The sequence below is a fragment of the Balaenoptera borealis genome (genome assembly GCF_965194805.1).
Source record: "Balaenoptera borealis genome assembly, chromosome: 2".
Lineage (NCBI taxonomy): Eukaryota > Metazoa > Chordata > Mammalia > Artiodactyla > Balaenopteridae > Balaenoptera > Balaenoptera borealis.
Genome location: NC_138867.1, coordinates 184113284 through 184135635, shown reverse-complemented (window position 1 = coordinate 184135635; position 22352 = coordinate 184113284). Strand labels below are relative to the sequence as shown.

General features: G+C 56.7%; 2 protein-coding genes across 4 annotated transcripts in view; one reads left to right on the top strand and one right to left on the bottom strand.

The window, feature by feature from the left end:
* Positions 1–291: 291 nt before the first annotated feature.
* TIMM13 (translocase of inner mitochondrial membrane 13) lies at positions 292–21867 on the top strand. Of its 2 annotated transcripts, none has more exons than XM_082381847.1 (3): positions 292–492; positions 576–644; positions 21748–21867. In XM_082381847.1, exons 1-3 carry the CDS (start codon positions 373–375, stop codon positions 21850–21852), a joined length of 294 nt encoding a protein of 97 aa, XP_082237973.1. In that variant the 5' UTR covers positions 292–372; the 3' UTR covers positions 21853–21867. The 2 variants fall into 2 exon arrangements, with proteins under 2 accessions (XP_082237973.1, XP_082237974.1); XM_082381848.1 differs by lacking the exon at positions 21748–21867 and adding an exon at positions 821–1495 and having other exon boundaries at positions 303–492.
* TMPRSS9 (transmembrane serine protease 9) overlaps positions 2143–22352 on the bottom strand; it is a 66349-nt gene continuing 46139 nt past the window's right edge. Inside the window, exons 11-19 of one of the 2 annotated variants that reach the window (XM_082381759.1) lie at positions 21828–22146; positions 20344–20515; positions 19624–19895; positions 18894–19030; positions 15946–16327; positions 13723–13894; positions 12894–13159; positions 12620–12756; positions 2143–12140 (exon numbers count right to left, since the gene is read on the bottom strand). In XM_082381759.1, the coding sequence (XP_082237885.1) occupies positions 11979–12140; positions 12620–12756; positions 12894–13159; positions 13723–13894; positions 15946–16327; positions 18894–19030; positions 19624–19895; positions 20344–20515; positions 21828–22146 (2019 nt within the window). In that variant the 3' untranslated portion in view covers positions 2143–11978. Of the gene's footprint in view, positions 12141–12619; positions 13160–13722; positions 13895–15945; positions 16328–18893; positions 19031–19623; positions 19896–20343; positions 20516–21827; positions 22147–22352 lie in introns of both variants that reach the window. The other variant, XM_082381758.1, reaches the window with a different exon arrangement.

The following is a 22352-nucleotide window of genomic DNA, read 5'->3' as shown; positions in this document are numbered from 1 at the left end:
GACACTCCTCAGTGCTTTTGGTCACATGACGCCCTGGTTTACCACCCCGCCCCACAGCCCAAAGCGCAGTGCAGACACGCCCACCGCCCCGTGCGTAAGTGCGGAGGGACCCTTGGGGGGCGGAGCCTGAGCGCGGAGGGGCGGGCCTCTGGCCCCGTGTCCCTCTCTTCTCCCCGGAGTCCTACACGGGAAACCGACTTTGGCCCGCTTTTGTCTGCGCATGCGCGGGAGGCCCCGCGCGGCCTTATTGGAGCTGTAGTCTCGCCCCCAGCCCGTTCGGACTCCATTTCCCGTGGGGCCCTGCGGTGTCCGACTTCCGGCGTGGGTGCGGGTGGGCACACGCGGCCGCCGTCTGGTTGACTTTGCGGAGCCATGGAGGGTGGCTTCGGCTCGGATTTCGGGAGCTCCGGCGGCGGGAAGCTGGACCCCGGGCTTATCATGGAGCAGGTGAAGGTGCAGATCGCCGTGGCCAACGCGCAAGAGCTGCTGCAGGTCCGGGGCGGGGGCGGGGGGCAGAGGGTGGCGGGGTCCGCCGGGGGCCGGCGTCGCAACTGAGGGCTCGCGTGTCCCCACAGAGGATGACGGACAAGTGCTTCCGGAAGTGCATCGGGAAGCCGGGGGGCTCCCTGGACAATTCGGAGCAGGTAAACGCGGGGGGCCGGCGGGGTCGCGGGCCCTGACCCGGCGGGGAGGCTTCTCCGCGTGCACGCGGACTAACGGGGTGACGCAGTGGGGCCGCGGCGCGTGCGCAGTCCGCTGCCGGGGGGTGGGGGCGCCGGCTGCGGTCCAGACCTGAGCCGTGCGCCTTCCCCGTCCCTAGAAGTGCATCGCCATGTGCATGGACCGCTACATGGACGCCTGGAACACCGTGTCCCGTGCCTATAACTCGCGGCTGCAGCGGGAACGAGCCAACATGTGACCGCGACGCGCCAGCAGGCCACCCCCCAGCCTTGCCCCAGCCCCGGACCCATTTCCGTAAATGCTGTTTGTGAGGCGGGGTCAGCCTGTGCGTACTGCCTGCCAGAAGTTTATGAGAACAAGATTGGTGCTGGGACAACTGGGACTCTGCCCGGCCCCTCCGCCTACATGCACACGTGTTAGTGGGTGTAGCTTGGGTCTCGGGAGGGCCCTGGCCCCGGTGCCACCTCCCCTTGTGCGCCCGTTACCGAATTAAGTCCTGTGGACCCTGCTGGGGCCGCAGCAGGGTTGACACAGCACGAGTATTATTCGGTGGCCGAATAAATGGAACAGCGGGAGCTAAGTTCACAGCTGAACTTCTCACCCACCTGGCGAGGGGGATTTAATTTTGAAGGGAGGAGTGAGGTTAATGATGGGGAGGTACACACATTAGTCTACTGGGGAAGGGGCAAGGCTTTTTTGAGGGAGTTGGGGGGGGGACACCGTTTTTATCCTGTTTTGGTCTTTAATGTATGTACCGGCCTTTGGTAGGTGTGTCATTTAATATGTTAATATAGTAAAATCAACACATAATGAGGTTCAGGGTCTGTTGGAGGTTGGATTTGCCGCCATCTTGGTCCCAGCTGGTTCCACTTGGTTTTTTCTTTGTGCGTGTAGCTTCGTCTCTTACCTCTGGACCCTTTAACTTACAGATTTATGTTCACTCCTGCTGAAGGTGTGGCGGAGAGGGTGGCAGGTTTTGAGCAAAGACCTGGCTTAGGTCTGGCAACAAAATCCCCCCTTCCCTTGTCTGCTCCTCATTCTTGAGGGGCGCTGAAGGGCGAAAGTTTGATTTCTGAAGCTGCTTTTTGCTGAACGTGGGTGTAGTTTTTTTCTGGATTAGAGGAACAGAACTGTGCCCTGACTAACCTAAAATAAGTTTGATTGTCACCAGGATGCAGTCCCAGTTGCTTGTATCCTTGTGTTAGTATCATCTGAAGTTTGATGGTTTCAAGCCATTTACTAACGAAGTTGACAAGGCAGTCAAGGAGACAAGGCCCGAAGGTGAGCTGGAGGATGATAGCAGTTAGTGGGCCAAGCAGTGGAAGAAACCCGTTCAGCTGCGGGGGCTCTGTGTGACCATATCCCAGATGGAGCTTGGCTCTTGACCTTGTGTGTTACATCTATGTAACCACTCAGCTTGTTCATAGATCTCTTTTTTTAAAGGTTTCACATTTTTAACTAATTAATTAATTTATTTATGGCTGTGTTGGGTCTTCGCCTCCACGCGAGGGCCCTCTCTAGTTGTGGCAAGCGGGGGCCACTCTTCATCGCGGTGCGCGGGCCTCTCACTATCGCGGCCTCTCTTGTTGCGGAGCACAGGCTCCAGACGCGCAGGCTCAGTAGTTGTGGCTCACGGGCCCACTTGCTCCGCGGCATGTGGGATCTTCCCAGACCAGGGCTCGAACCCGTGTCCCCTGCATTAGCAGGCAGACTCTCAACCACTGTGCCACCAGGGAAGCCCCGTAGATCTCTTTTATGTTGACCTCAGTCTGACCAGAGTTATCTACGTACATGCAGCAGGTTTCATTCAAAACTGCGCAGACTCCCCTTTGCTCAGCCAGGAGATAGTCAAGGGCTAGCCTATTGTCGAGAACAACGTTTGCTAGTGAGTCTAGAGAAGTACGGGGTCTTTATAAGGCAACCTCCATGTTTTTAGACGAATTCTCAAGGGCCGGTGTGAGATCTTGTGAAGTGATTTCATGGTATGTGAGACCTCCCCAGGGGGCCACCAGTCGGAGAGCTATCCCTGCTCCTGCCAGAATGAGTCCCATTGCCCTTTGATCTCAGGGCTGGGTGATACTGATGTTATGAATGGTTATACCTAGGTTCCTAGAACTTGGCCGGCCTAGTGTTCATTGTTTCATAAATTGGGCATTATTTAAGCAAGGAGAGGCTAGAGCCCACCCCAGAGAAGGGAAGGAGTTGGGGTTGTTCTGATGGGGCAATTGGTTTATTCTCGGGCCGCAAAGGAACCAGGTACCCAGGGGGAGCGCATGCCTAGCGCACTTCTGAGGAACTGAACCACCTCCCTAAGTGGCTAGCCCAAGAGGGGGTGCCCTTGCAGTGTGAGGGCAGAGGCCCGCCTGCGTAGCAGGGGTCACTGGGGGGTTCTTGACTAGTGGCTTTTCCCCAGGCCTCAGCAGGGCCCCACACCAAACCCCAGACAACTGGCGTCTTCCCTCCCCGATAAGTGCATCTCCTGTCTGGTCCCTGTGTGTATTCGTTGCGTGGGTGCAGAGGGCACCAGTGGGTGAGATTTCCATAGGAGTCGGTCCCGGGGCACTTAAATTGTGGGGCAGTGGAAGAAGCAGCGCTCAGAGTCCGGAGCAGCCCCAGGGCATTACTGCAAGTTTCTCCCTTTGGTAGGGGCTGCTGACGTGGGCAGTGGCAGCAAGACCGCACTTTATAGAGTGAGTGCTTTGTATTTGCTGGAGGTGTTAACTTCAGGGATGAGATCCAAGCAGGAAAGCTGCGTTCAAGAGGGGTAGGTTTAGCAGGCCCGTTAGCCAAGGTGAGAGTGATGCTGTCATTCTTAGGGGTAAAATGTAACACCTTTAATCCACAGGCATCACTTTGTGGGTGGGGCTGACAGACCAGCACTGGGACAGAGTCTGTCCGCAGGCTGTAATCCCCAAGAAATACACTGTTGCGTTAAGCTCTCATTTCACGTGGACAGTTACAAGGGACAGGCTTAGCCAGCTGCTAAGCCTGTCCCCCACCTTACTTATCTATCAGTAAGTTCTTCCTTTCGAAAAGTAACTTAAGGGCTATAACAGGCTCACAGGTGTATGGAGTGGTGGCTCAGTAACTCCTTCCTCAGGTGTGGGTGCTGCCTTCCCTCTGGTATGGCAGGTCTCTGGGGCTGTGCCGTGTAATTGTCAGGCAGTCTGAGTGGTCAAGATTACTAGATAAGGTCCTGTCCACTTGGGGTCTAACTGGTCTTGTGGTTTTCCAGCCGTCTGGGTTCTCAAATAAACCCAATCCCCAGGGGAGAAAGGATGGACAGTGATGTCAGAAAGGGAAGGCAGTTCCGGATCCCTGTAGGCGTGTAAAGCTTTGCATATTTCCCCTTTCTATAAGGCATATTTCAGTCACTCCATATCCCTCAGGTTGGCCTTGGAGCCAGGTCCTTCAGGAATGGGCCTCCAGTACATGAGCTCATATGGACTCAACCTGAGCTTTCCTTTGGGGGCTATTTGCATTCTTTTTTTTTTTTTTTTAATAATTTTATAAATTTATTTATTTTGGGCTGAGTTGGGTCTTCGTTGCTGCGCGCAGGCTTTCTCTAGTTGCGGCGAGCGGGGGCTACGCTTCGTTGCGGTGCTCAGGCTTCTCATTGCGGTGGCTTCTCTTGTTGAGGAGCACGGGCTTCAGTAGCTGTGGCTCGCGGGCTCTAGAGCACAGGCTCAGTAGTTGTGGCGCACGGGCTTAGTTGCTCTGCGGCATGTGGGATCTTCCTGGACCAGGGATCAAACCCGTGTCCCCTGCATTGGCAGGCAGGTTCTTAACCAGGGAAGTGTGCTATTTGCGTTCTGAAAGGTGCTGTGGGGAGAAGGGACATCCAGGGTTGATAAGTGTCTGGACGTAGTTTGCCTAAGTTTCTTTTGAGGGTTTGATTTGTTCTACTTTTCCTGAGGACTGTGGTGTCGAAGTGGAGTGTAAACGCCATGTAATTCCTAGAGCTCTAGAGAGTCCTTTAGTAATTTGGGAAACAAAGGCAGGCCCACTGTCACTCTGGATGGACTTGGGGAGCCCAAACCGAGGGATTATTTCCTTGAGCAGGGCCTAGACCTCCAAGGCAGTCTTGGTTCAGGCGGGAAACGCCTCCATCCAGCCGGAGAAGGTGGCAGTCCCAGCCGGCAGAAATCTGACATTTCCTTGTGCCTGGGGCATTACTATAAAATCAGCTTGCCAGTCTTGACCTGGACATGTGTCTCCATACCGGGTGGCGGTCGCCGCCTTGACCCCAGTGGCGGGTGTAAGTGTTGGGCTTATTCCGGAGGCAGATGGGGCAAGCTTCATCCCCCTGTTTAAGGAGACGGCGGAGACTGGGGGTAGTCATGGACTTGATGAGCCATTGATACAGGCCTCCTGCGCATAACGTGTGCTCGGGCCAGCTTCCCTGGTGCCCTGCAGTGCAGAGGCCGACAGGAGGAACCGTCACCCCGGGTATCCTGGGCTTTTAAAATAGCCCCATCCCAAAGCCTTTTTCCTTTCTTCTGGGGGGTGGATGGGAGTTAGCGTCTGGGGGACCTGGCAGGAGTGGCATCGGAAGTCCATCCCCACCCTCTGCTGCTTGTTTAGCTGCCCTGTCCGCCCCGTTATTTCCTCTTATAATTCCTGCTTCTGTCTTTTGATGGCTTCTGCCGTGAATGCCTACTGCTTCCACAGGCAGGAGTGTAGCCTCCAGCAGCTACATCGTTTCTCCCTCCTTCTTTGTTCCCTGAGGTCAGCGTTCCCCTCCCCCTCCACACGGCCCCGTGGGCGTGTAGGGTTGGACAGGCATATGCAGCGTCAGTGTAGGTAGTGACAGCTTTCCTTTCCCCGGCTCTAGTGCCCCAATTAGGACAGTTAATCCGGGCAGTTACCCGGGCCTCTGAGCAGAGCGGCCAGAGGGCAGAGCTTTAGCCTCTACCCCTTGAGCGATAGAAACCACCTGGGCCAGCACGTCCTGCCTTTCGTGTCCCGTCTTTCATAAAGCTCCTCCCGTGGGTGAGCCACTGTGAGTCTGCATGCTCTCTCTCAGGGGAGCTCTTCAGGTCAGGCCGATGGGGGTAACCCTGTTCCATAGCTTTCTCACGACCACGGGTTCATCTGGGACCTGGCTGAGGCAGCAGCGGGGCAGGGTGAGGACATTACAGGGCCTCAGTCACAGACGTGTTGTCCAGAAGTGCGGCTTGGACGTGCAGGGTTATGGGGGGCTGGAGGTGGTGGGAGTACCAGATGGTCAGGGCCTGTCCAAAGGTTAATCTGTCAGCCTCTCTGAAGAGCTGGGAAGTACCAGCTCCAGCCCGTAAGCATGGGGGACACCCTTTAGCTACGACCTGAGTCAGAGGTCTCAGTTTTGTGAAAGCTCCCCCGGGGCAGTTCCTCCTCTCTCATGTACATATAGATGGAGGGGACGGCTCAGGTCGTGGTGGGGGGGGGGGGCTCTCACGAGACGGCTTTTCAGTTCCAGGAGTGCCCGGTCACAATTGGGGGTCCACTCCAAAGGTCAAGGTTCTTCCCTTTTAATTGTTCATACAAGGGCTTAGCAATTAAGCCAAAGTTGGGAATCCCTATACAAGCATTCCCAGGAAGCCCTGGAGCTGCTTTCCCTTACTAGGGGTGCCTGCCGTCTGGCACATCAGCCCCTTCCTCTCCTTAGATGGCGCCCTGTGCCCCTTTTCTACTATAAATCTTAAGTGTTCTACCCGCCGGAGGGGGATCCGGGCTTTTTCCTTTGAAACTTCCCGTCCTCTCTCCGCCAGATGATTGAAGGCGTTAGCTGTGCTACAGTCGGAAGGCTCTTTGGTGGGGCTGGTGATCGGAATGTCATGCGCATGCTGAAGTATAGTTCCCTGTTCTAACTCGGGGTCACCACGATCTTCAGGGCAGAACCACCCAGCACAGTTGTTTCCTCGTGCTGTCGGGGTTCCTGCCTTTCAGTTGCAAAATCTTAATGAGATTTTGGGGTTAGGGGCACACAAAGAAGGCATCTATAAGTCTAACAGAGTCCCAGGTCCTCTCGGGGTTTAGGGTAGAGTAATGTGTACGGCTTTCGCACCACAGGGTGAAATCTCCTCCGTAGCTTCGTTTATGGCCCAGGGGTCCTGAACTAGCTGGTAGCTCCCATTCGGCTCCTTTACCGGCAGAATAGAAGGGCTGCCAGGGCACTGGCAGCGTCTGAGAAGCCCTTGCTTGAGTGGGCTTTGTGCCCACCAGGGCTTCTTTGCTCAAGCGGTGTTGCTCTTTATCTGGGTGATTGTGGCCGGGTCGCAGCTTGATTAGGACCGGCGGTGCCCTCCTGGCTCTGCCCACAGTGTTGCAGGACCATACAGAGGGATTAACCCCCTTAAGGATAATTGGGCCATTTTAAAAAATATTTATTTAATTAATTTATTTGGCTGCACCGGGTCTTAGTTGTGTCACGCAGGATCCTCCTTGCGGCACGCGGGATCTTTCATGGTGGCGCGTGGGCTCAGTAGTTGCGGCGCACGGGCTTAGTTGCCCCGTGGCACGTGGGATCTTAGTTCCCCGACCAGGGGTGGAACCCAGGCCCCCTGCATTGGAGCGTGGAGCCTTACCCCCTGGGCCACCAGGGATATCCCTGGGCCATTATTTTTGGCCGAGGGCAGTAGCACTAGGGCTCCAGAACAGAAGGGGGTCTTAGGTGTTTCAGTGGTAAGGTTTTTGTCTCAGATAAAGTGTAGCTGCCAATCTGTATAGTAGGTCTCTTCCTATTAGAGAAATTGGGCGTTCCGGGACATAGAAGAGTGAGGCAACATTCTCTCTTCCAAACCACACTCAAAAGAGCTCTATAAAATTACGTTCCTGTGACTCCCCTTCCACTCCCATCCTTTTACATTTTTCTTTGGTCATCCTGCCTTGTTGGGTGTTCAGGACTGAGTAGGTAGCCCGTGTGTGACTAGAATGTCAACCGTTCTACCCCCGACGGTCAGGGTCAGCCGAGGCTCCTTCAGGGAGCCCCTGGGCCCCTTCAGCCCTCTTCCTCCATGTGTGGGACCAGCGAGGGTGGGCCAGGACACCGTGGTCCCCTTGGCTTCCTTCCGAGACCTTTGGGGCGCCCCCTTCCAGTGGCTCTGCTCCAGGCACTGTGCACCCTGATTGGCTCGGAGCCCTGCTCTCCACTGTGGGTGTGGTCTTCGAAACCCGGGGCGACTCTTCGATGTCACAGGGTCGCTTCGGTGGTGGGGAGGGGGGAGCATCGTCACTGGGCGGCTGGTTGGCCCTGAGTCACGGAAGCCAGAATACTGGCAGTTGGTTCTGCTTGTCTGTCTTCCTCGGCGTCTGCCCACAGATCCCGGTTGTTGAAGCCCCGAAATGCTGGCTCCAGCCCTGGGAAGTGGGCCTGGGGGCCCTGTCTCCAACTTCTGTCATTTTCTCCTCGTGTCTGGGCGCTCTGGGAAGTGGAATGGGCCGTGAGAATGGCCTGCCCTGCCCCTGACCCCAGGCTCACGTCCGTGTACACGCCGGCACTCCTGAGGCGTTCCAGGAAAGCCGGGGGTGTCTCCCTTCCACCCCGGATGATCCCTGAACCCTAGTCGCGTTTATGGGTTTCTTCTTCGCCAACTGAATGCCCTTCACAGTCACACCCCTGAAACGCGTGAGGTGCTGCCGGCCGTTTTCCTCTCGGCAGCCCCACCCAGGGTCCGTGCTGGGAACGGCCTGGATCTCAGGCTGGTGTAGAGCGTGTCCTGCATTATTTTGATGGGTCTCATCAGTTTCCTTCCTTGCATTAGTATAATCGGTGCCTTTTCTTCCCCGGAGAGTAAGATGTTCAGGAGGGTTTGGACAGCCGCCAAGTGGGGAAGTGGGTGTGAATATTCCCTGAACTAAATTAAGGACTCCCTCGGGGTATCCTTCAAACCCTTGGATCTATCCTTGCAGTTAGTTATGTAGGTCTGGGAAGACACGGGTACGTACATAATGGTCAGACTGCCCCCTCCTTTGGGGACCTCCTGAGGGGGACTAGCCCACTGACTCCAGAGGGCTGGTACTGAATGCGGCTACGGGTGTGCAGTGCACTGGCCCCCGAGGGAGGCGTGTGGAGAGGTGGGGGTGGGAGAGTCGGGGAGGGGGCAGCAGGTAGGGGGTGCCGGATTCGGGGAGTAGGAGGCATCTGGGAGCCAGGAGGGGGAGGAGTCTCCGGTGAACTGTCAGAAGGGGCAGTAGCTGCCCTTGGTGGAGGGAGGAGGTCACGAGGGCCCTCAGGCTGAGACTCCAATACCAGGAGAGAGATTAGAAGTAACCTCGTGTTTTGGGGGTTTTTTTTAAATTTATTTATTTATTTTTGGTTGCGTTGGGTCTTCGTTGCTGTGCCTGGGCTTTCTCTAGTTGCGGCGAGTGGGTTTCTCATTGCGGTGGCTTCTCGTTGCAGAGCACGGGCTGTACGCGCGCGGGCTTTAGTAGTTGTGGCGCACGGGCTCAGTAGCTGTGGCGCACGGGTTTAATTGCTCTGCGGCATGTGGGATCCTCCTGGACCAGGGCTCGAACCCGTGTCCCCTGCCTTGGCAGGCGGATTCTTAACCACTGCGCCACCAGGGAAGTCCGCTATTTGCATTCTGAAAAGTGCTGTGGGGAGAAGGGAGTTCCAGGGTTGATAAGTGTCTGGATCCCACACCAAGAGGTCTCGGCGCTCTAACTGAAACCTGAACCAGTCTACATAGGGGCTGGAAGGGGAGGCGCTGTCTGAGAGGGCCTTGGTTATAAGGTCCCCTTTTAATTCAGCGACTTGACATTCCCAGACCCATTGTGGGGCTGTAGGAGATACTCAGTGTAGGTGGGTGCTTTCAGCCACCGGCCCCTGGAGATAGGGTGAAGGCGGAGTAGGAAATAAGGGTTCTCTCTCCAATCAGGCGAATTGCCCGCAGGGCCTCCCTGGCAGGCAAGGAGGTCTGTTCAAAGAGGGCGTGTCCCTGCTCGGTGACAGGTAACCAGGCAGGGAGGCCGAATGCCCATTTGGCATGTATCCAGTTTTCTCTACTCTCAGCTACAAGGACCCAAGGCCTTCGGACAATGTGGAGGTCCTCTTCCTTCCCCAGCCAGGCAAAGTGATTTTCCTGAAATCTGGCCAAAACAAGATTTTTAAAGGGTTTGTGTCTCAGAGGAGGGATCCCTAGGGACCTGCGATGGAGGGTAGTGGGGAGAGACCTGCCCGAGAGAGACGTGGACCCTGCCCGGGATGGCCAGTTAGGGCAAGAGGAACCAACACAAGATGTGCTCTTGGGTTTCCGAGTAGAGCCTAGAGGTGGGAACTCCGCAGCGGTGGGGCTGAGCGAACTCTACTGCGTGCTTCCAGTCGGCAGTGGGCCTGGTGCTCACCTACCCTGGTCGGCGACCAACGCACTCTTTCACGAGAGTCTGTTTGGTGGCGAGCGCCCTAGTGGCCTGTAAGCGCTCAGCCTGTACCCATGGTTGCGGCACGTACTACTTCCAAGAGCACTAGGACAGGCAAGGCCACAGAGATCAGAGCCTGACGCTTCCCTGCGCCAAGAACAGAGACTAGGGCTCACATCACACACATATGAAACAAGGAGGTGCTCTTGCCACGCCGTGGCCTCTCGAGGGCTTCCCGTCCAGTCCAGTCCCCTTGCCGGGAACCAGTCCAACTGGGCAACCAGTTGTGCGATCTCGCCTCTCCCCTTGCCAGGGGGTCGGCTCTATTTAGATGACCAGCTGTCCAGTCCAGCCCTCTAGACTGAGGTCTGTCTCCAACGAGACAACCAGGATTCTTTCCCTTAACTTGCCAACCCTCACAGCCAAACCTCGGCCGGAGCGGGGTCAGCGCCCACCCCGTGTCAGGTGTCCCCTGGACACTTCCCCAATCTGTAGCAAGCGTCCTTGCTGTAGATACGCTGTGCAGGGGGGCCTTTACCTGGGGAGCACTCCACTTGATCCTTGGCTGCTTTTAGATCTCAGACTAAATTCAGTAGTCCTCGCTGGCCCAGAGGTTCAGACTTGGGGCAAACTGCCCAGTTATTCAGCTGGCCTTGTCAGCCCCGGGTCAGTGAGTTCAGCCCTGAGTTACAGGACGGAATGGGCCCCACGTTGGGCGCCAAAATTTGTTCCCGAATTAAATCGTATGGACCCCGCTCGCCTGGCCAAGGCTCGCTGCCTCGGGATGGGGGTGGGGTCCTTTTTCCATTCGAGTTCGGGAGTGGGTGAATAAGGAAGCGGAAGGTGAGATGCGCAAGCTTTATTCAGTGGTCAAAGACTGGAGAAGCGGGAGCTAAGTTCACAGACTTCACAGACGAACTTCTTGCCCACCTGGCGAGGGGGATGTAATTTTAAAGGGAGGAGGAGTGAGGTTAATGATGGGGGGCCATATGCAGTAGTCTACCGGGGGAGGGGCAGGGCTTTTTCGAGGGAGTGGGGGGGGTCACCCCCTTTTTATCCTGTTTTGATCCTTAATAGCTGGTCCTGGCTGCCGGTAGGTGTGTCATTTAATATGCTAATGTAGTCAAATCAGCGTATAACGAGAGAGTCGGTCTGTTGGAGGTCAGATTTGTCGCCATCTTGGTCCCAGTGGTTCCGTTTGGTTTTTTTCTTTGTGTGTGTGTGTGTGTGTGTGTGTGTGTGTGTGTGTGTGTGTAGCTCTGGACCCTTTAACTTAAAAAGATTGTGTTCACTCCCGCTAAAGGTGGGGGGTTGGAGGGTCGTGAGCAAGGACGCTCCTAAGGGTTGGGGCTGGAGAGTTTTGAGCAAAGACCTGGAGCAGCTCTGGCAACACGCTCCGGGCGATCAACCTCATGCCCTGGGCATAGCATCCGGGTTTGGACTTGGGAGTTGTGGCCACACCCCTTCTAAACCGTGGCCTCCTGGGGTCACACAAATAGATGCTGAGGGCGGCGGAGAGAACCCTGTGCGTCTCCCCTGTAGGGGCCTCTGTGGGGACTGAGCCTCAGCGCCCCCCTCCCCTTCTTTCCCGAGCACTCCTGGGTTTCCAGGTGACAGGGAGTGTCGGTCACATAAAAGGGAGCCTCGAAGGTGAGGCTGCCCAAGGCTGGGGGTGGCCCTCTCCGGGAAGGCCTCCCCGCCCCCATCTTTCCTCCCACCTCTGGGCCCTGGCTGAGGGGCGGGCAGTTGTCGTTTCTGTGACACGGAGGGCTGAGCCAGTGGGCTGCAGACGAGGGGCTGTGTTTATTGGAACAAAATATGCAGTTAGATTGCACCCCAGTTACCCACAACCCCTCCACCCCCCGCCTGCCACCTGGACCCTCTTCTCTGGAAGGGTGGCCGGCTGGTTCCTGCCACCTTCACGTCGCGGGTCCCAGGCCTGGGCAGCCGTGTGGCGGTCACTCTTGGATGTTCTGCCCGATCCAACCTCTCACAGCAGCCACCCGGGTGTAGACGCCCGGGAACTGGGGTCGCCCACAGCCGTAACCCCAGCTGGTGATCCCAGTTAGCACCCAGCGGCCAGAGGGCTCCCTGCAGGCCAGGGGTCCCCCAGCGTCACCCTGAGGAGAGGCGAGGCGAGGCGAGGCGCTCAGAGCAGGCAGTACCTCCCCGGCAGCAGCCAGGCGAGGGCTGGCCTGACCTGCGAGCTCCTGGGCCACCACGGCAGTGTCACCTGGGCTCCCTCTGTGACCCCAGCTAGTGGCTTCCCCTGTGAGCCTCACTGGTATTATCTGGGAAATTGGTTCAGCGCTCGGGTGAGCGTTCATCCGCCTGGCAGACATTGGTGGGCACCCGCCTGGCGGTCCAGGAGCAGAACCGGGCCTCAGCCCCCAGCCTCTGCCCAGCCTGCTCCTGACCCTCTGAGGGGCGGGGGAGGATGCGGTGGGGGGAACGCCGGCTTCTTAGGCGTGTCCACTAAGTGGTTGTCCAGTGGAAACTCGGGGGCCCAAAAGGTGCCCTGTTTGATCTAACTGAGGAAGCGCACCGCAGGGTGGGGCCTGGCCCGCGGAGCCCCGGTCCAGTTGCACAGTGCGCTCACCGAGCAGCTGTCCACTCCGCCCTGCGGGAAGCCCGCGCACAGCATGCGGCTGCTGATCTGCACCGGGTAGAAGCGGCGGCACGTCTGCTCACTGAGGAGGCGCACGGCCGCCTTCTGCAGCTGCCGCGCCGTCGAGCCTGCGGGCGAGACGGGACCTGGTGGGCCCGCGCCCGCCCTGCGCCGTTGGGACTCCCGATGGGGGCGCAGGCGGGGGTCCTTCCCGACGCCCCCGGACCCTTAACCCTCGGGGGGCGGGGGGCCCATCCGCGCCTACCTCCCTCGCGCACGGAGCCCCAGCCGGTGATGACGCAGCGCGCGCCGTCGGGGGGCCGAGGCGCGGGGTTGGGCAGGCAGATGGGCCGCACCAGGCGGCTGCGGCGCACGGGCCCCGCCAGCTCCAGCAGCGCCACGTCGTAGTCCAGCGTGTAGAGGTTGTAGAAGGGGTGCTTGTGGATGCGCGCCACGCGCTCCAGCTGCCCCTCGGCGCCGCTCAGGAACGGCGTGCCCAGGAAGGCCGCCCACTGCTTGGGGTCCCCGTAGCTGCGGGACGTCGGGGACAAGCGTCCACCCGGGTCCCCGCACCCCGGCGCTGCTCGCCCGGGGCTCCCCGGCACCCTGCCCCGCGGGGGCTGCGTCCGCGGTCGGCTGGGGAACCTCAGATCGGGCGCTTGACCTCGGTTGAGTCGTCCCTTTGTCCTAGAACAGCGGGGAGGACGAGGGGGGCCCCGCGCCTGAACGCGCCCAGCCGGCCCCCAGGCGCTGAGGTGACACTACAAGCTGTGCCATCTCCACCTCATGTTACGGCTCTCCCGCCTCCCCACCCGCTCTGAGCTCGGCACCGCGAGGCGCATCCTGAGCTGGGTTTCTCCGTGGAGGGCAGGGCCCCTACTGCGCACCCTGCCAGGAAGGGGACGCCCCACTGGGTGACCTTTAGGGTGGTGCCAGTCCGAGCAGGATGGCTAGGGATGGAGAGACCCGGCCTGGGGCCGCCCCGTTTGGTGGGGGTCGGGGACTGGACGGAGGCGCCACACCCTGAGTTTTCGGGCTACGATTGGGTCCCGGTGAACCACGGACACCGGCCGTTCGGGGCGGGCGGGACTCACACGTCGAAGCAGTGCGCCGCCGACAGCAGCCACCTCTCGGCCACCAGCACGGCCCCGCAGCGGTGCTCCCGCCGCCGCAGCCACAGGCTCACCTGCCACGGCCACTCCCCGCGGCCCGCGGCGCTGCCGCCCACGATCCTGGTCAGCGCTGCTGCCGGCGCCAGGCCGCAGTCTGCGGGAGAGGCGGGCGTGGGTCGGCGGTCAGACCATGCCTCCTCCACGCAGACCGCCCAGCTCCGCCCCGGGTCGCGGCGCCTGGGAGCAGGGAGTGGGGTGGGGGACCCACCTCGGGAAAACGCCTTCCCCCAGGGACCCTGGGCCTGGCGCTTGGTCCTACAAACGAGCCTCTTCTGGGCTTTTCTCAGATAATGCATTTAAGTTTGGTTCCTGTAACCTCAGCCTTGGGGCCGCACCTCCCCAGCTGGGGGCCAGGCCAGCATCCCCTCTCGCTCCCCACTCCTCCCAGGCCTCTTTCAGTCCCCTAGGAGCCAAGTTCCCTGCTGCCTCAGGGCCTTTGCACACCCCAGCTGCTTGCCAGGAGGCCCTGCCTGGTCTCACCAGCTCCTGCACTGGCTGGTCTTCCTGGATGCCCCGTCAGGGCTCTTTACCTGGGTCTAGTGACCCAGTGTCCTTCCCAGGGTAGCCCCTCCGTCCTGTGACAGACACCCTCCCCCACCTGCAGCACAGGGGGCACCCTCGGAACACAAGAGTAGGAAGAGCAAACGGGTAGCTCCGAGGAGTGCTGCAGGGACCTCCGTCAGCACCCGGGCGGGCGCTCAGGTACACATCTGATAATTCCCACAGGCTGTTTTCCAGCTCCACAGCCAGTGCCCCTCCCCAGCCCTGCCTCCCACCAGCCAGCCGCCTCCCCTGCCCTCCACGGTCGGGGAAGGCCCTCCTGTCCCCACACCGAACAATATGTGCCGCGTCAGGAACCCTCCTCCACCTCCTGGTCCCCACGTTGAGAACCGTAGCTACTGGAAAAGGAAGAATCACCAGGCTGGAGGCCCGACCCAGAGACAGCCGGCTGCAGGGTTAACAAGAACCAGTATTTCTCCCAAGGACACGCTGCAGCCGTAAAGTATCGAAACGCCCCCTCCTCTGAGCATCCCTGCTGGATGGGCAGGGCAGCGAGGTCCCCTCGAGCTTGGAGGATCTCAGTCACAGAGACTCTGCCCCGATTTCCAGCCCAGTCCAGCACCTCAGCTGAGGGGTCTCTGGACGCGACTTTCCACCTCTGTCTTAACCTTGTGGTCCCCGGAGAGGCACCATGTCCAGACCCCCGGCACGTGGTCTGCTTTGCTCTGAGCCGGTAAAACTCTCTGCTTCCTCTCCGCACCCCCTCCCCGCCTTCTGCCCCGGATCCCACCGCGCCTGCCTCTCCCTCTGTTTGCTGAGCCGCCCCTTGGTTCTTTGGTGCGCGCTGCCTTGCTGCAGCGAGCCCATAACCCTGACTTTGTGGGTGCAGGTCTGTGTCTGGGGACTTGGGCTGACTGGGCCAGCCTCTGTGTGAATGTGGGGGGCAACGGAGGGCGGGGAACAGAAGCCGGGCCCCATTCTTTGCTTGGTGCCTGGGACGCTGCGGACGGCATCTATTTGAGCCATAGGAAATTGCCTACATTTGATGGGGCTTTATTTTTGACCCAGAAATATGGCAGTTTCGTATGGTTCCGATTAATATTTAATAAAAATGAACTCCACATCTCAGACACAAGCTCAGGGCCACGTTCTCTGTCACATCTGTCAGCCAGTTACTGCCCTGTTGTACCCCCCCCTTAGGCCTGTGGCACCAGCCGTTACGTGTGCATCTGCCCTGTCAGTGTCGGGTCCCTGCCGTCGGGGCCTACGATGGTCTGACTTGTGTCCCCTCCAAAATTCATAAGTGGAAGCCCTGACCCCCAGAACCTCAGGATGGGACTTTTGGAGATGGGGCCTTTAAAGAGACGATTAAAGTAAAATGAGGTTGTTCGGGTGGCCCTAATCCAGTATGACTGGTGTCCGTATAATAAGAGGAGATTAGGACACAGACACCCACAGAGGGGAGACCGCATGAGGACGCGGGGAGAAGATGGCCGTCCTCACAACGAGGAGAGAGGCCTCAGAGGGGACCAGCCCTGCCGACACCTCCATCTCCATCCCCCGACTGGGACGCTGTGACAGCAGCCCCAGCAACTGACACAGGACTCCCGCCACCCACCCACCTCACTCCATTTCTCTGGGTACCTGGTGGCTGGGAGCCCACGGTGGTCTCCGTGGCATGTGGAGGTGGTGTCTGTCCCCTGGTGGTGGTGGTCCTGTTGGCAGGTTGGCTGGTCACCCTGCTGGTGGCCCAGGGGGTGGGTCTGCTGGCCACGACCCCCAGGACCGTGAGGCCAGCCGTCGTCCTGGCAGGGTGACTGCTGGTGGGCGTCCTCGTGGTGGACGGCGGGGGCGTGGCGAGGGAGTGGGAGGACATGATGTCCAGGATCCAGCCCTTGAGCCGGGTGATTCGGGTGTACACGCCCGGCTTCCTGGCCTGAGCACAGCCGATGCCCCAGCTCACGATCCCCGCCAGATAGAACACGCCAGGCGTCTCCTCACAGGCCAGGGGTCCCCCAGAGTCACCCTGAAAAGGAAGGACAGAGGGCTGGCTGACCATACCGGCACCCTCTCCGCAGAGGCACTGCCAGGCCCTCCCGTGCTGCCACGAGTGGGAGAAACTCCTCAGCAGAGCTGGACACGCACAGGACCTCAGCAGGACGGGCCTCACACCCACGTGGGGCTGTGAGACCTTGTGTGACCTTGAGCAAGTCACCTCTCTCTGAGCCAAGATTGCTCTTAGTTTTGCATTGGAAACAAAACAAAACAGCAGAAAACCCTAAAGGAAAAAACAACTCTACTGGGCAAGAATATACAATGGGAAAAAGACAGTCTCTTCAGCAAGTGGTGTTGGGAAAGCAGAACAGCCGCATGTAAATCAGTGAAGTTAGAACACACCATGCACAAAAATAAACTCAGAATGGCTTAAAGACTTAAATGTAAGCCATGACACCATAAAACACCTAGGAGAGAGCATAGGCAAAACATTCTCTGACGTAAATCGCACCAGTGTTTTCTTAGGTCAGTCAGTCTCCCAAGGCAATAGAAATAAAAGCAAAAATAAACAAATGGGACCTAATCAAACTTACAAGCTTTTGCACAACAAAAGAAACCATAAAAAAAAAAAAAACAACGAAAAGACAACTTACAGAATGGGAGAAAAACTTGCAAATGATGCAACCGACAAGGGCTTAATCTCCAAAATATACAAAACAGCTCATACAACTCAATAACAAAAAACCAAACAACCCAATCGAAAAACGGGCAGAAGACCTAAATAGACATTTCTCCAGAGAAGATATACAGATGGCCAACAGGCACATGAAAAGATGCTCAACATCACTAATTATTACAGAAATGCAAATCGAAACTACAATGAGGTACCACCTCATGCTGGTCCAAATGGCCATCATTAAAAAGTCTGTAAATAACAAATGCTGGAGAGGGTGTGGAGAAAAGGGAACCTTCCTACACTGTTGGTGGGAATGTAAGTTGGTGCAGCCACTGGAGAACAGTGTGGAGGTTCCTTAAAAAACTAAAAGTAGGGACTTCCCTGGCAGTCCAGTGGTTAGGACTCGGCGCTTCCACTACAGGGGGCACGGGTTCGATCCCTGGTCAGGGAACTAAGATCCCGCATGCCGTGCGGCGCAGCCCCAAAAAAACTAAAACTAGAGTTGCCATATGATCCATCAATCTCACTCCTGGGCATATATCTGGAAAAGACAAAAAATTTAATTCAAAAAGATATATACCCCCCAACATTCATAGCAGCACTATTTACAGTAGCCAAGACATGGAAGCAACCTAAACGTCCATCAACAGATGAATGGACAAAGAAGATGTGGTACATTTATACAATGGAATATTAGCCATAAAAAAGAATGAAATAATGCCATTTGCAAAAACATGGATGGACCTAGAGATTACCATACGAAGCAAAGTAAGTCAGAAAGAGAATGACAAATACCATATGATATCACTTATATGCAGAATCTAAAATATGACACAAATTAACTTATTTACGAAACAGAGACTCACAGACATAGAGAACAGACCTGTGGTTGCCAAAGGGGAAGGGGAGGGGGGAGGGATAAATTAGGAATTTGGGATTAACAGATACACACTACTATATATAAAATAGATAAACAACAAGGCTTTACTGTATAGCGCAAGGAACTATATTCAATATCTTGAAATAAACTGTAATGGAAAATTATATATGTATATATGTATATACATACAGACGTATAACTGAATCACTTTGCTGTACACCAGAAACTAACACAACATTGTAAGTAAACTATACTTCAGTAAAATAAAGAAAAATTTAAAAGCATGATGTTTGCTGTAGGTTTCCATTATATGTCTATCATAGGGTTAGAATTTTTTAATTTTTTAATTAAAAAGGTTGTTAAAAATTATCAGATGCTTTTTTCTGTGATTTTGACAATGATCCTGTTTCTCCCCTTCAGTGTACTAATGCAGTGAATAGCATTAATGGATTGTCCTGTGTGGAGCCAAACTTTTTATGACATCAACTCACTTTGGTTGTGATGTATTTCCCTTATAATAAATACCCTGCTGGCTTGAATTTGCTAATATTTTATTAAGGGTTTTTTCATCTATGCTTCTAAGTAAGACTGGCCTATGCATTTTTTTTTTTTAATTTTTTTTCTTTTTTTTTTTGGCCGTGTCACGTGGCTTGTGGGATCTTAGTTCCCCAACCAGGGATTGAACCCAGGCTACGGCAGTGAAAGCGCCAAGCCTAACTGCTGGACCACCAGGGAACTCCCTGAATTTCTTTACCTGTGTGTTTCTCTGGCCTTGATAGCATGGTTCAGCTAGCTTCTTTTTATGTTCTGGAGCTGATTTGTTTCCCCTTAAAAATGGGTCAACCACGTGTCAAGTGTGACAGGGTGGTCATATACGTACTCATGTATGATTAGCTTTTCTTCAGTTAACATATATGAGACAGCTTTTAAAATCAGTGTGTATATATTTTGTGTAGATCTACCACATACTTTGAAACTGCTGCCTCACCTTCTGTTTGGACGTATCACGATCTCTCTAAACCGGGTCCCTCCTGGACTCACCTGGCAGGAGTCAACCTTGCCCTCCAGGAACCCCGCACAGATCATCCTGTCCGTGAGCGAGAAGTTGTAGAGGGCACTGCATGCCTTCTGGTCTATGATGCCCACGGATGCCCGCTGCAGGAGGTCAGGCTTGGTGGCTGCCAGGACAAGGAGACCACCCCCCAGGGCCACTTAACACAGGGACCACTGTTCAGTAGCCGGCTTCACTGACCACAACCCCAGAGGGAGCTGCCATCCCCGTCCTACAGGCCAAGGCCCGGAGGCCCACGGCCTTGCAGGGATGCGTGTAAAGTCACACAGTGAGAAGGAGGCGGGTCCCACCCTAGAATCTCACCCCTGTCCCTGAGCGGATTCCCTAGCACCTTGGGTGACCTGCAGGGGGGCTACTCTGAGGTTTCAAAGGAAGCATTAACTCTTGGGGGGCCTCTGAAGGGTATAACATAAGGGTCCCCACTTTTTCCATAAAGGGCCACAGAGTAAATACGTTCTGCTTTACAGGCCAGACAGCCTGTTGGGACCACTCAGCTCTGCTTTTGTAGCAGGAAAGCTGCCCGGGGCTATCAGTAAGTGAGTGGGCGTGGCTGGGTGCCAGTAAAACTTTATTTATAAAAAGCAGCCGCACTGGGCCCATGGGCCGGACGGAGTTTGCGACCCTGAGTTAGTGGAGAGGTGAGTGGTTTGGGGGCGGTGGGACCAGAGCCCCAGGCGGGGGTTGGGGGCGGAGGCTCACCGTTTCCCTCCTGCGTGTTGCCCCATCCAGAGATCACGCACTTGCGGCCCACGGGGAACTTCTGGATGGCCAGGGGCAGGCAGACAGGCTGCACGTACTTGTTGAAGACCAGGGGCCTGGCCAGCTCCAGCACGGCCACGTCGAAGTCCAGGATGCTGGGATTGTACTGGGGGTGCAGCACCGCCCGCCTGAGCCCCATCTTCACGGGGCTCCCGCCGACGCCCGAGAGGGACGCGGTGCCCAGGTGGGCCCACACCAGCTCCACCTTCGTGCTGCCGGGAAGGGGCCGCTCAGACTCCCTGCCGCCCCCAGGGCACCGGGCAGAGCTGCGGGACCCAGGCCCCGGGGAGGGCACCGCGAGACTGTGGGCAAGGCAGGGAGCCCCCCCGGGCCTCATTTCCTTCTGGGACAAGAAGGCATGAGAGACCCCCCACGGCTCTGTGACAATCAGAGGTCAATGCCACCTGCCCTTGAGTGGAGGGGAGGAGCCTGCCCCCCAACTCGGCCCCTCTGTGTCCCTCCCAGACCAGCTCGACAGGATCCTCCCGGAAGCCACTCCCCAGAGCCCCCTACTTCTTCACGCTGCCCCCCATCCGCCCCCTACCGCCCCGCATCTGGACGTGACCCTGGCCACGTGCTGGGTCCTAAGCGGTCTCTGCATGCACGGGGATTTGATGGTGGGGGGACCTGGTGATGACGGGGGAGCCGAGGGGGCCTTACTGGTTGAAGCAGTGGGCGGCAGACAGCAGCCAGCGGTCCCCCACCACGGTGGCTCCACAGAAGTGCCGAGAACCCTCCTTCAGGCTGACCTGCCAGGGCACCTCCCCGGAGGCGGCCCCGAACCCGCCCACGATCCGGGTGGGCTTCTCCAGCGCCGGCCTGGCCCCGCACTCTGCGGGGACGAGACAGGAGGGCCCGCGCATCTCAGCCCGCTCGGCGGGCGGCGGGACCCCCCTGCTTCCAGAGGGGCCTCGGGACACAGGGCACAGCCTCCGGGCTCTGGCTGGGCCAGGGCACAATCATCCCGTCACACACATGAAGAAATGGAGGCTTAAAGGAGCCCTAAGGTCTCAAGCAAGTACAAGTACGCGGCCCAGCTGGGGGGATATGGGCGAAAAAGGAGAAGATAAAATCACAGCAGCCCTGTCCCCACCAGTGTCAGCGCAGCAGACACAGGCCACAGCCCAGGGCGGCTCTGGACAAAGGCAGAGTCGGGTTGTTACGGGGTTGGGGGCAGGGTGGGTGCAGGCGACTTTAAATGAGGCAGAGTTAAAAACTACACTCCAATAAAAATTATTTTTAAAAAATAATAAAATAAGCAGAAAAAAATGAAAAAAAGTTAATTTGATATTCATTTCCATAGGCAAAAACAATATCAAATTTTTTTCATTTTTGTTACATATAACTTTTTCTATATTATGTGTTGTGTGATGTTTATTTGATTGTATGCATGTGTGTTTACCCCTGTGTATGTGTGTCTTTAGCAATATATCTTTGGCCAGGTACACAGTACTTTGAAAAACTGGTATGTACTCAACATAAATCATGTATTCTTTCTAATGGGAGTGTACTTTACTATTCTTCCTACTCTTTGTTTTTAAATATTTAATAAAGATGGGGAGCACATCTTAGTTGACTTTGTATACCACTGTCTGTCAGAATTTCACATTATTAATTACAATATAAATCTTGAATTGTTAAATGATTGAGTAGGAGCAACCAAGAATAAAGGAGATTTTTGTGTTTAAAAAAAAAAAAAAAAGAGGCAGAGTTTCGACTGGCTTTGAGCCTCGCAGGTCTGTGGGACCACAAAGGCGGATCAGTATCAGATCCGGGCAGTGACTGGACCTGGGTCCTCGGAAACCACAAAGTTGAGACAGGTGGAGAATCTGTGTGCTTTGCGTGGGTGCTTGTGTCTGCGATAACCCCAGGTCAGTCGCTCTCCCACCCTGGCCCCATTGTCACGGTCACTGGCCTCTTGCTGCCCCTTCAGGATATTCTGAGTACACCCTCCTCCCGGCCGGCAGTAGGTGTTACCAGGCAGTAAATGTGAAGGATGACCACTGGCCTTCGCCTGGGCGTTTGACAGACATCACTAATCAATCACCCATCTCTTCCCCACAGAGAGCTTCGGAAAGCCAGTACCAATCCACCCAACCCCGCGCGGAGCGGACACCCACTTCTGCTGTCTCCCCAGAACGTACCTTGTGGCTTAGAAGCAGTGGCTGAGTCGAGAGGCACGGCGCTGGGGGCCAGCGTGGGTCTGGTGGGTGTGTTGACCACCGGGCTCTGGGGGCTGGTGGGCCAGGCGGTGCTGGGGATGGCCGGGGCAGGAGCCGCCGTGGGGGCCGGAGGCTTGCTCGCCGCGGCAATGGCCTCCAGGATCCAGTCACGCAGCCTGGTCACTCGGGCGTACACCCCCGGATGCCGGGCTTCTGCACAGCCGATTCCCCAGCTCACGATGCCGGCCAGGAAGAACCTTCCGGAGGGCTCCTCGCAGACCAGGGGGCCCCCCGAGTCGCCCTGGGAGACAAAAGCACACCCTCAGGAGGGGTTGGGGCTCCCTGGCTGCAGCCGGTCCCAATCCCAGAGCCACAGGGTCAGAGAAGGAGCCCTGGTTGGGGGCCTTCTCCCCACGCGCTCACGGGGCACACGTGGGCTGATACCTCACATCTCGGGACCTCAGTCTCCTCTTCTAAAAAAATAAAACAGGACAGTAGGACTATGAG

Excerpts from the sequence above, each read along its gene's own strand:
- TIMM13 (XM_082381847.1), top strand. The coding sequence starts at position 373 with ATGGAGGGTGGCTTCGGCTCGGATTTCGGGAGCTCCGGCGGCGGGAAG. Across the intron at positions 493-575 it reads ACGCGCAAGAGCTGCTGCAG|AGGATGACGGACAAGTGCTT; the intron begins GTCCGGGGCGGG and ends GTGTCCCCACAG. Across the intron at positions 645-21,747 it reads CCCTGGACAATTCGGAGCAG|AGAGCTTCGGAAAGCCAGTA; the intron begins GTAAACGCGGGG and ends TCTTCCCCACAG.